This window comes from Aegilops tauschii, chromosome 6 (assembly GCF_002575655.3).
Source record: "Aegilops tauschii subsp. strangulata cultivar AL8/78 chromosome 6, Aet v6.0, whole genome shotgun sequence".
In the NCBI taxonomy this organism is placed as follows: domain Eukaryota; kingdom Viridiplantae; phylum Streptophyta; class Magnoliopsida; order Poales; family Poaceae; genus Aegilops; species Aegilops tauschii.
In genome coordinates, this window is record NC_053040.3 from 184,245,119 (window position 1) to 184,256,993 (window position 11,875).

General features: G+C 43.3%; 1 protein-coding gene and 1 long non-coding RNA gene across 2 annotated transcripts; both read right to left on the bottom strand.

Moving 5' to 3' along the window:
* Positions 1 to 615: 615 nt before the first annotated feature.
* Positions 616 to 6,605, bottom strand: LOC109775276 (uncharacterized). The gene is made up of 6 exons (XR_012187507.1): positions 5,656 to 6,605; positions 5,169 to 5,512; positions 3,362 to 3,509; positions 2,826 to 3,042; positions 2,640 to 2,741; positions 616 to 950 (listed from the first exon to the last, which is right to left on the bottom strand). It is a non-coding gene; the product is annotated as an uncharacterized lncRNA (long non-coding RNA).
* Positions 6,606 to 6,719: 114 nt separating this feature from the next.
* LOC141025943 (uncharacterized) lies at positions 6,720 to 11,403 on the bottom strand. The gene is made up of 4 exons (XM_073501874.1): positions 11,080 to 11,403; positions 10,331 to 10,678; positions 8,107 to 10,277; positions 6,720 to 7,206 (listed from the first exon to the last, which is right to left on the bottom strand). Exons 1-4 carry the CDS (start codon positions 11,401 to 11,403, stop codon positions 6,720 to 6,722), a joined length of 3,330 nt encoding a protein of 1,109 aa, XP_073357975.1.
* Between the last annotated feature and the right edge of the window lie 472 nt (positions 11,404 to 11,875).

Sequence of the window (11,875 nt, forward strand, 5' to 3'; positions counted from 1 at the left end):
ACAACGGGAGCACACATATTTTGACGGTTCAACACCGATCGTGTCTAATATACAATTTTTACAAGCTCCATGCACATATGTGTCGTTGTATACATACTTTACCATTACATCACTCTAACAATGACACATCAAACAAATAATTAATGTCGCCTCCAAGTTTGAAGTTCATTTGTCTCTCGTACGTTCGAGCATGTTCAGACATCAAATGGGTGCCTAGCAGGCTCCCCAAAATCCAAGCATCTAGATGGTCCGGGCCCCCTAAATCCAGCCCATATGTGGGTGAGAAATGTGGAAGTCCAAACCAGATGACACCCGGCTCACCTTCGTCATGGCACCCTCTATTCTTCACACTGTACTTCCACCACGGACCGCCAAGGTGGAGTCCCTAGCCACCGTTATTTGGCGAGGAGGCGTGCGCCGCCCGTGACACCCTCCGAGCCAAGAAGGCATATCTGATGTCTTCCGAGTCATTGTCACGTTGTAACATATAGTTGAATGTCATGCATTATCACAAAATAAAAATATGATGTCCATGCAACTGATACGCCATGATGTCCATTATTAACTCTTGAATCAACCTACCTATGCATTTACCTTTCTATCCAAAGAAAAAAATTGTACGACTTGATGAAAAATATATAAAAACCTCTCAATCATGCAATTTACAGCAAAGCCATCTCTGATGAAATGCAATTTGCCACATTTTCTAAAATAGAAAAATTATTCTGCTCAGAACTGTAACTGAACAGACAAACTCTAACCTTCTCCCCGCTCACTCTCAACCCTTACTGTTATCACAACAATCGACTAACTCGTGTTCTAAGTCAGCCAGTGGTTCTTGGTCTAGATCTAGTGTTGCTCAAAGATCACTTTCCTTCTCATCCCGAGCAACAACTTCAGCTTTGTTTTCACATGATCTCTTTATAGCGTAGGTCAGGGCACTTGGTTCTCTACAAACATACAATTTGAATTAGACATCACCAATGCATGTAAAACATTAATGGGAGAAGGCTATTCCGTGCTTGCAACAAATAAAGGTTAGTAGTTGTGCTGCTAGAACAACTCTCGCTGCTAGCATGAATAGTAGAAGAATGGAATGGTTATATGGCTCTATGTAAATCCACCTATGGAAACAGGACAACAAAGCAAACCATGGAGAGCTAAGAATGACATGTACATCAAATAACATTTATAAATTAGCTGTGGAACATAGTACGTTTTGTCGGTTTGTTCTGTCAAACTACTCAATATGACATTTCAGACAATGCATTTAAGAAATTTTAAACATGAGTAACAAAGACAACTACCAAAGAACAATTAATGCGTGCAAAAAGGAAGATAATATCACAAGTGTTTAGAAATCACTACCCCACAAATTTCACAAGGCCATTAAGAGGAAAGTTGGAAAAAAGGAAAAAGATCAGTTTGATTTACTACATTTACCAATAACTACAGATATTCTATAACATTTCAGGCTACAACTATGAATTTAGGCACTTATTTTCTTCTAATACTGGAAAGCAAACTATACCGTTCTCAATTATGCTTTCCATCTATATTTCATAGCATTTACAAGCACATAATGATAAGGAATTCCCACCAGCTCCAAATTGCAATAAGCTAATATTAGTTTTTAATCTTGGTCTACCATATTTTTGTATTCTCTCAAGTTAAAAAAACATGGGTTGATGCTCACAAGTTTTTGAATTAAAAAAAGCATGTAAGAGATCAGTTAGCCCCCTCCTCTGGTGAATGTAGAATAGGTCTTCCTTCTGATCTCTAGTCAAAGGAACAAAAATAAATATCTAGAGGAGGATTTCAGAAAGTGGACTAACTCAACAAAATAAGCAAACCATTCAATTATTAACATAGATTTGTGTAACCAGCTTATTGACAAGGCCAATTACCATGCAGACTGAATATGAGGACATACATGTACTGATTCTTCATTCTTGTATACACAAATATGCAAATAGTAATTAGTACTGCTCATGCACGACCAAACTAAAAAAGCATACAAGATTGTCTTCATACTTGAAGACCACTTAGGTGAGCTCATTTCAATTCTGATAGGGAGAGTAGATAAGTTCCAAAATAATGGGAAGACAATATTACCCCTATCGTAAAATATTGGAATGATCTAAAATTATGTGTGAGATTCATAGGAAAGCATCATTCATGAAGTGCGATATTTCTCTTGCTTTTATTCTTCTCAAGGGATAGCTCAACATAAGTGGAAAAGAAGCGACTAATGCCATTGAGTATTTTAATCAAACACAATGTGCCCAACTATATATGCCATCAAGTCTAATAAAACTAAACATGGTAAAACATATTCATATTGGTATCATCCCTAGTATATAATTTAATGAGAAATGAAATTAGCATGAAAAATGATCATATCCAAATCAATTCTCTTTAATGAGAAATGAAAACGACCCTGTGCATGTCCCAAAAGAACAATTGCCTATGGCGACTTGCAAAATAACGCCACAGAATAATTTACTTAATAATTAAGCATACAAGTCGTCATGGCATCAAACAGAAGACAAGGAAGATTAGTAGCTGATCTTCGCAGTACAATTACACTAACAAACAGGTAGCAACATCGAGGTATTTTAGCATTATTCCATTGGTACCTGTACAATACAGTGATAAATGTGTGGAGAGGTGTCATTTTGGTTGGCACCTTGAAGAAGGCATTGCTCTTGACCTGGGGCTGTAGGCGTGGCACTCATGGACTAAAAGAAACAAGAAGCCCATTTTGAAAACACAATTATTAAAAGGCCAATTGATTGATTCATAGACGCAAATGTCAGCCGTACCTTGTCAAACTATAGGAGGATGCTGAAGGCGAACTCAGGTTGAGCACACCATCTCCTCCAGTGTCTCCGTGAGGGACCTGCCAAATCGAAATTCTTGCTGTATCTCTAACGACCGGAATTCAACAGAAGTTGTGATTCAGATTCATCAGCATCAAACTGAGTGGTCGATTATTTGACAGAAGCTATGTACAATTATTATTGTACAGTAAACAATCCCCTGTCCAATACGATAATGCCAGAGTCATAAAATGACTGTATTGACCAAATAACAATCGCGCGGTGCCTCTAAACGGAGGTGCTAAGCAGGTCTCGAACATGAGAAGATATCAAGCAACATGTGAGCCTCTAGACGGAAATGCCAAGTAGCATCCTTGGACATCATGTATGCATTTTCTATGGAAGCTACTACCTATGTATCAAAATATAAGACGTTTTTGTAGTTCAATTTGAACTGCAAAAACATCTTATATTTGGTAAGGAGGGAGTACTAAACTCAGTTGGCCAGTTATGACAAAAGATCAGATAAGGATTGTTACCAGATCAACATTCCCTTCATTGGGCGAGCAACTATGTGTCGTACCATCTTGGCCAGAACACTGCCATGCGACTGGGGCAGCTCATGTTACCAACTATAATTGCTGCCTTGACACACTTTTCTCCGAAGGTTGCACCTACCCATTGTCACTGAATGCAAAAACAAAGAGTAGCTCGCTAAAGTGCTCAAATAAATCATTTCACAATAAATGAGAATTAAACATAGAAATGGTTGATGACAAATAAAATACTGTAGGCGACTGGTGGAGGATGAAAAGGCTGTCCTTCCGTGTCATATGTTGTAATGCCAAAAAAAGGTCTGATTCCAAATTTCATTCTTGGTCACCAAAGATTATCGTGCTGATGAGTACAAAAAATAGATCTCGGATCTCAGGGTCAGTTGTATCAGTTGCTTAACATGTTAGTGAAACATTATAGTTGAATAGAAACGGCTACTTAGTACGTATTGTGCAAGTATATTCAGTCAAACTAACATATATATGTTCAATAATGATGATTAAAAGATACTACCTGCCAATTGGATAAAGATCCAAGGCACCAGAAAAAGTTGACCAACCTATGAGCGGAAAACCAGACAAATATTTTTACCTTTATTAAGCATACGATCGATCCACCATTACATGGATGTATCAGGAAAACTTCCTTTTTACATCCATAAGTAGTACACTCCGCACATTCTTATATATGTCAGAAGGTAGAGCACTGAGTCTATCGATATGGAGAGCAGCGATTTGGCTCCCGGGCTCAGATGAGCCCGGGCCTGAACAGTACGGCAATTTAAAATAGAAAGAAGTTTTAAAAATTCCAAAACAATTTTGTGGTGTAAGATGCTCCTGTACGTGAACACTGTGCAAAATTTTGTGAAGTTTGGATATTCGAGGAGCTCATGGCAAAAAAGAAAAGATCAGGTATGAATAGTGCGATTTTCAAAAGTTTCTCGGACATCCGAAATTTGTCTTTTTTGAAAATCACACTGTTCACGCCTCGAATGTCTGAGAAACTTTTGGAAATCACATTGTTCACGCCTGATTTTGTCTTTTTTGCCACGACCTCCTCGAATATCCAAACTTCACAAAAAAAATCATGGAGTTCGCGCACAGGAGCATCGTGCACCACAAAAATATTTCGAATTTTGTGAACTTTGTTTCTATTGTAAATTGTGGTACTGTTCACCGGGTTCATCTGAGCCCGGGTTCCGGGTTGAATTATTGATATGCCCTTACTCACTTTACAAACTCATCATTCTATCATTCCTTTGCATATAGCAACACTACTCACTGGACCACTCAATAATCACACAACTATACTGTCCATGTAAAATTTGACACACCAATTAGCAAGATGGGTGCCTCTTAACAGCATATATTGGCGCAAAAAGGACAAGACTTCAAATTCAGTCGCAATCGTCCGCTTCACTCGCACTACGGCTTGGGGGGAATGTTAGAAGTATAATGTGCTTGAGTTAGAGATAGAATTGGTAATTGTCTTGTCTTGTACTCCAAGTCTCTACCCCACCATGTACTCTATATAATCCCTCACGAGGGTCAGATCAAAACAACACAATATTATCATCCTATAATTTCCACAATCCAATCAACACTATGATCCAAAATCATGCTCTTACTTGCATACAAGAAGCCCCCACGACAACAAAAGTTGGACATCATGCTCGATAGAGATAAAAACAAAGACAGAACAAATGAGCAAATGAAAGTTTGACAAATCATTCAACTAAACGTCAGACGAATTGAAAATTCTCCACAATATAAGAGGGGATTGGACTGTTACCTGTGCTGTCCGTTCCTCCCAGCTTATTCACCCATGTTCGTCAGTCTTTCATACCAGAGCTACTGCGCTAAGAAATGAAACAAACATTATATGCACCATGGCTTTCATATAGCTAATCTTATGAATTCGAAACATATGACAATCAGGAATGGAGAATACATTGATCAACGCATTATTTTTCCCGCAAAAAAAAAAGAACAGGTTAATGCATTGTTTTGCATATGGAAGCAGAGCGATACAACAAGATAGTTGCAGCAGTAGTAGTATTACTATCCTTCGATAGATGAACTGGAGGCCGGACCATCTTCAAGGAGGATCGGTTTCGATTCTTGGCAAGCACGGCCCTGCATGTAACAACAGCTCAAGGACCATGAAAACCTCACGTACACAGACCTGGGACTACATTGTCATTTTTCTTCACTAACAATGAAGAACAAGAATAACCAAACTACAACTTGCTGGGACTGATACACAACAAATAGCAAACCTTGCCATGAAGAAACACACGGTTGGAAGACCCCCTGACTGTACTGAACTGGATGTAGTTTCTTCAGGGTGTCTGGATCCCATCATCGTCAGAGATTCAGAGCTTGGAGAATTTCAGCCGTTACAGAATCTTAATGGTTTGGGACTAAGCACTGCTCCAAAGGTGATGATTTATGCGGGGGCTTATGCTGAAACTGAAGGAGCTCGATCTCACAATTCATCTTGTTGAGGCTATATATATCTGCATGCAGTCTGGGCGCTATTGATTTTGGCTCCCAGCATATCTCCTGCCTTGCTCTTGTCAATTCCATGATATTTTCCTCGTGGTGCGAGGGATGCGCTAAACTAAGGATGCAGTACAAATTCTGTTGTATATAGATTACAGCAGACAGTCAGTGTTGCTCAAATTCTGTTTCTGTGTCTGTTTTTGGCACAATTTCAAAGCCCGAATCCTCCACCGAACGCAAATGTACTTGGCACAATTTCAAAGCCTGAATCCTCCAGCAACCGGAACTGCAGCTCCGGCGGGTAGTCACGCACGCACCCGATCCGCGGCCCGACGCCGGTCGTCCACCGCAACGATAGCTGCTGCCCCAGCTGGTACGACTTGTGCGCCATCTTGGAGTTGATCCGGTGCATGATCCTCTCCTGCGCCACCGACGGCTCCTCGCACTCCTCCCCGCCCTCCGCGCCGCGCCCCGCCCCGTGAACAGGTTCGCCTTGCAGAAGTCCAGCCGGTCACCGAACGTGCCGGAGTCCTGCTCCGCCGCGCCCTTGACCAGATGAGGGCGGGGCACGCTGGCGGCGTGTCGTGTCCTTGCCTTGGGTAAACCCTAGGATTTGGGACGGGGAAAAGCAGGTAGCGGCGTGGAGAAGAAGAAGCTCAGGGAGAAGGAGAAACCGAGCACGGGAGGGGAAAATAGACTATTTCATTTCAGATATTTTCTATTCTCCGGACAGCTACAGAGGTTGAGCTTATATCAGGCTCTCCCGCTCACACGCTACCACCACAATTACATGGCCCGCGGCCCACTAACTCGACTCAGCCCAATTACTTGAATTCAATCATTCACTGTTACTTGTCGCCTCCTTTGGTGGTTCATTGCCATGCTTTGCATCGCCTGCCAGATTAGGGGCGATGACAGTGCCCTCCCCTTGAGGAGCTGTGCCCTCCCCTTGAGGAGCTGCTTGTCCCCAAGCTGCTGCCTGTGAAAACCTCTTCTGGAGCGCCGTGTAATCTTCCCATGTGGCAAACTCAACTGGCAAAGTCGCCCAACGCACGAGCACTTGTAACAAGGCGGCATTGCCTTTCTTGACCAAACAACGATCCAGAATTTCGGTAGGAGAAAGATCTTCAGTATCCAATTTTGGTAGTTTTGGAAGGGACTGAAATACTGGAGTGTGATCAGGCACATGTTGCTTCAACTGAGAGACATGAAACACATTGTGGATTTGAGCATCTGTGGGCAGTTCCAACTTATATGCTGCTGGTCCAATCTTCTCCACGATCTTGAAAGGTCCAAAATATTTGAAAGCAAGCTTGGGGCATGGTCTATTGAGCAAAGACAGTTGACCATAAGATTGCAGTTTCAGGAACACATCTTCCCCCACTGTAAATTCTCTAGGTGAGCGGTGTTTGTCAGCATCTGCTTTTCACTTCTGTTGAGCTCGTTGGAGGTGATGTTTCAGATGTTCAGCATAAGCTTGTCTTTCCTGAAGCCACTACTGCACATCAGGAGATGCCTCTTCAGGAGGTCTAAGGAACTGTCCCATGTGAGGATCTTGCCCATACAAAGGCTTGAAAGGGGAGCAGCCCAAAGAGGAGTGATAAGTAGTGTTGTACCATAATTCTGCCAGAGCTAGCCAATTATGCCACTTGGTGGGAGAGTCATGTACCGCACATCTCAGGTACATTTTCAAGCATTGGTTCACTCTTTCCGTTTGCCCATCGGTTTGAGGATGTCGAGCAGTGGACATCTGTAATTTGGGACCCCAGATTGCCAACAATTCCTTCCAGAAATGGCTAGTGAAGATGGTATCTCTGTCAGAAGTGATTGTCAGAGGCATGCTGTGAAGCTTGACAACATGTTGCATGAACATTTGAGCAACTGTAGCAGCAGAATATGGATGCTTGAGGGGAATAAAGTGGCTGTACTTAGAGTATCTGTCCACCACTACCATAATGACACTGTGTCCATTTGATTTAGGCAGTCCTTCCACAAAGTCCATGGTTACATCTTCCCAAGCTCTGGCTGGAATGGGTAGAGGATTAAGCAAACCTGGATATTTGCAATGTTCATGCTTGGCATGCTGACATGTCTAGCATTGTTGTACAAAATTTTGCACATCTTGTTTAATGCCATTCCAGTGAAATAACTTCTTTACTCTCTGATAAGTAGCTTGAATTCCACTGTGTCCCCCAATAGGAGATGCATGAAAGGCCTCAATTAACCTGGTGTGCAGTCCAGCATTAGCTCCAATCCAAATTCTTCCTTTAAATCTGATGAGACCTTGTGACAGTGCAAATCCAGGTTCAGCCTCAGGTGTTATAGCTAATTTTGTTAGTAATTCTTGTGCTCTGGTATCCACTGCATAAGAGTTTGCCACTTCTTGCACCCAAACTGGTTGAGCAGTGGACACTGCTTGCACAGCAAAGACATGTCCAATTCTGGATAAAGCATCAGCTGCCTTGTTCTCTGTGCCCTTTTTGTACTGAAATTTAAATTGTAGGCCTGCCAGTTTTGCCATTGCTTTTTTCTGCAATTCAGTGTGAAGTACTTGGTCTTCCAAGTTGCATAAACTCTTGTGATCTGTTTTAATTACAAATGGTCCTCTGTTGAGATAAGACCTCCACTTATCCACTGCCATCATTACTGCCATGAATTCTTTTTCATAAGTAGGCAATTTCTGATTATTGACTCCTAAAGCCTTGCTATAGTAGGCCACAGGGTGGCCCTCTTGAGTGAGGACAGCACCAATACCCGTATCACAGGCATCTGTCTCTACTGCAAATGATTTGGAGAAATCAGGCAGGGCCAACACCGGTGTGAAAGACATAGCTGTTTTGAGCTTCTCAAAGGCCAGTTGTGCTGCAGGTGTCCATTGGAAATTCTTCAACTGCAACAGAGATGTCAGTGGTTTTGCCAAAATGCCATAATGTGGAACAAACTTCCTATAGTACCCAATTAAACCCAGAAATCCCCTCAACTCGGTGAAAGAGGTGGGTTGGGGCCACTGTTCCATAGCTCTTGTTTTCTCAGGATCTGTGGCCACACCTTGGTCAGAAATCACATGTCCAAGATAACTGATTTGCTGGGTTGCAAAACAACATTTGCTCATCTTTGCATACAACTGGTTGGTCCTCAGAGTTTGTAAGACTTGTCTTAAATGTTCCTCATGTTCTTCCAGTGTTTCACTGAATATTAATATATCATCCATGAAAATCAGAACAAATCTTCTTGCATATTTGCCAAAAATGATGTTCATCAGGCACTGAAAAGTTGCAGGAGCATTTGTGAGACCAAAGGGCATCACTCTGAATTGGTACTGTCCATGATGAGTTTTAAATGCAGTTTTCGCTTCATCTGACTCTATCATCCTTATTTGATGATATCCCGATCTGAGGTCCAATTTAGAAAACCACTTTGCCCCAGCTAGCTCATCAAGCAATTCGTCAACTACAGGCATAGGGAACTTGTTCTTCACTGTCAAAGCATTCAGTCTTCTGTAGTCCACACAGAATCTCCATGTCCCATCTTTTTTTTTGACTAACAGCACCGGAGAAGCAAATGGTGACATGCTGGGTTTAATCAGTCCAGAAGCTAACATCTCATTGACTTGTTTCTCAATCTCATCTTTCTGTTGTGGATTATATCTATAAGGCCTTACATTAACTGGTGCACTATCAGGTAGCAGTGAGATTGCATGATCAAACACTCTGTGAGGTGGTAACTGTTGAGGATCTTCAAACACATCAGTAAAATCTGCTAGGACTTTGGTAATGCACTCTGGCATCTCCTGATTTTCAGTGTGCAGAGTTGGAGATAGTACAGCAGTAGCCCATATGTCATTACCTTTGTGCCATTTGAGCATTTGTTCCATAGAAATGGCCTTGAGTCCAGTTTGTTCTTTCTCTATCACCCCTTGTAGTTTAATCTGTTGACCTTGTTTATCAAACTGTAGCCACTTCTCTTCCCAGTGACAAGTCATGGCTCCCCACTTGGCAAGCCAATCCATACCTAAGATTGCATCATACCCACCAAGATCAATAACTTTCATGTCAGAAGTGAAAGTGTGTCCACTGATCCACCATTGTAAGCCTGCCATTTCAGTATCACATTGAAGTTGATCTCCATTGGCCACTTTCACTTGCAGTGGTTTGGTGAGAGTAGTTCCTTTGTGTTTCAGTTTGTCTACTAATTGCCTGTCAATGAATGTATGAGAACTCCCTGAATCCACTAGTAGTAACATAACTTTGTTTTCAACTAGAGCCCGAAGTCTGATTGTTTTAGGATTTTCAGAACCAGCTATAGCATTGACAGATAAGTAAGCTGCTACTTCTTCTACGGCCTCCTCAGCAGAAATGGCGTTCAGAATCTCATCCGATAACTGTCCTTCAATTTCCTGCGCTTGCAGAGCTTTGAGTTGCAGAGGTGGTTTGCTGGCACACACATGACCCTGATTTTATTTCTCTCCACAACTGTAGCAGAGTCCATTTGCTCTCCTGAATTCCTTAAGTTGTTTTGCACGCCATAAGTCTCCTGCAGCGAACTGGGGTCGAACAGGCTGGTCTTGGCGATTTGCAGTGTATTTGGGACTGCTAAACTGTTTACTTTTGTTGTCTGCACTTTCTGACGTTCTAAAAGTGCTTCTTGCACCAAGGCGTATTCTGCTGCCAGTCCCACAGTAGCAGGTAACTGGATCTCAACCACAGACCTGATTTCCTCTTTCAGTCCCAGCATAAATTGAGTGACCAGCATAGTTTCACTGATAGTTGCGTCATACAGTCTCACTTGATACACCAGCTGATTGAACGCCGTACGATATTGCTGAACTGTATCGTCTTGTTTGAGTAAGAGTAACTCGCGCAGGCAATTACGATGGATATTGACATCAAATTCCCGCAGAATTGCTGCTCTAAACCGTGGCCAGTCCGCACATGCATCTGTGTGCTTACATGCTTGATACCAACGGGCAACATTACCTTGTAAATGCAGAGACGCAGACATAAGCTTGAATCCTTCGGGAATTTGGTACAGCTGGAAGTAGACCTCGCAGTTGTCCAACCACATGCGCACCCCTTCGCCATCAAATCGGGGAAACTCCATCTTTGGCATCCATGGCCGCTTGGAGCTCTGCTCATCAGGGGGCACGGGGACTGCGGTGGTCGTCCAGGATCGAAGGGTCGACGGAGCGGAGGGGGTACTTGGGTGGTGGACGCTGCCTGCGCGGCGGTCGGAGACGCCGCAAAACAGCCGGGCTGCGCGAGCCGGTCCAGATCTGCATCTTGAGTACTATGGGACTCCTTGATCACGCGAGCCACCTGCACTTGTTCCTGGTGGATCTCCCCGATGGAAGTAACCGAGAGATCAACCTTCACTTGCACTTGGTCCAGGCGATGCACCTGCTCGGAGAACTTCATGTCGAGGCCATCAAGCCGTGCACTGATCCCGTCGATGCGCGCGACCTGTTCACCAATCTCCTTGAGGGCGGCCAACTCCTTCAACACGCGCTCCTCAAACGTCGCCATTACGTCCACCAGATGTCGAGTCTGCGCGCTCGGCTTGAACGGCGCCGTCGTCACCCTCTCTGAACCGGACCAACGCCGATCTCGGATTTACAGGTGGCTACCGGAGCAGCCACACAACCGATCGGTCGATGTTACAGTCCGATCTCGGGGAAGCGGGGATCAACGAATCGAAGAGGCAATCTGATACCAACTGTCGTGTCCTTGCCTTGGGTAAACCCTAGGATTTGGGACGGGGAAAAGTAGGTAGCGGCGTGGAGAAGAAGAAGCTCGGGGAGAAGGAGAAACCGAGCACGGCAGGGGAAAATAGACTATTTCATTTCAGATATTTTCTATTCTCCGGACAGCTACAGAGGTTGAGCTTATATCAGGCTCTCCCGCTCACACGCTACCACCACAATTACATGGCCCGCGGCCCACTAACTCGACTCAGCCCAATTACTTGAATTCAATCATTCACTGTTACTTGTCGCCT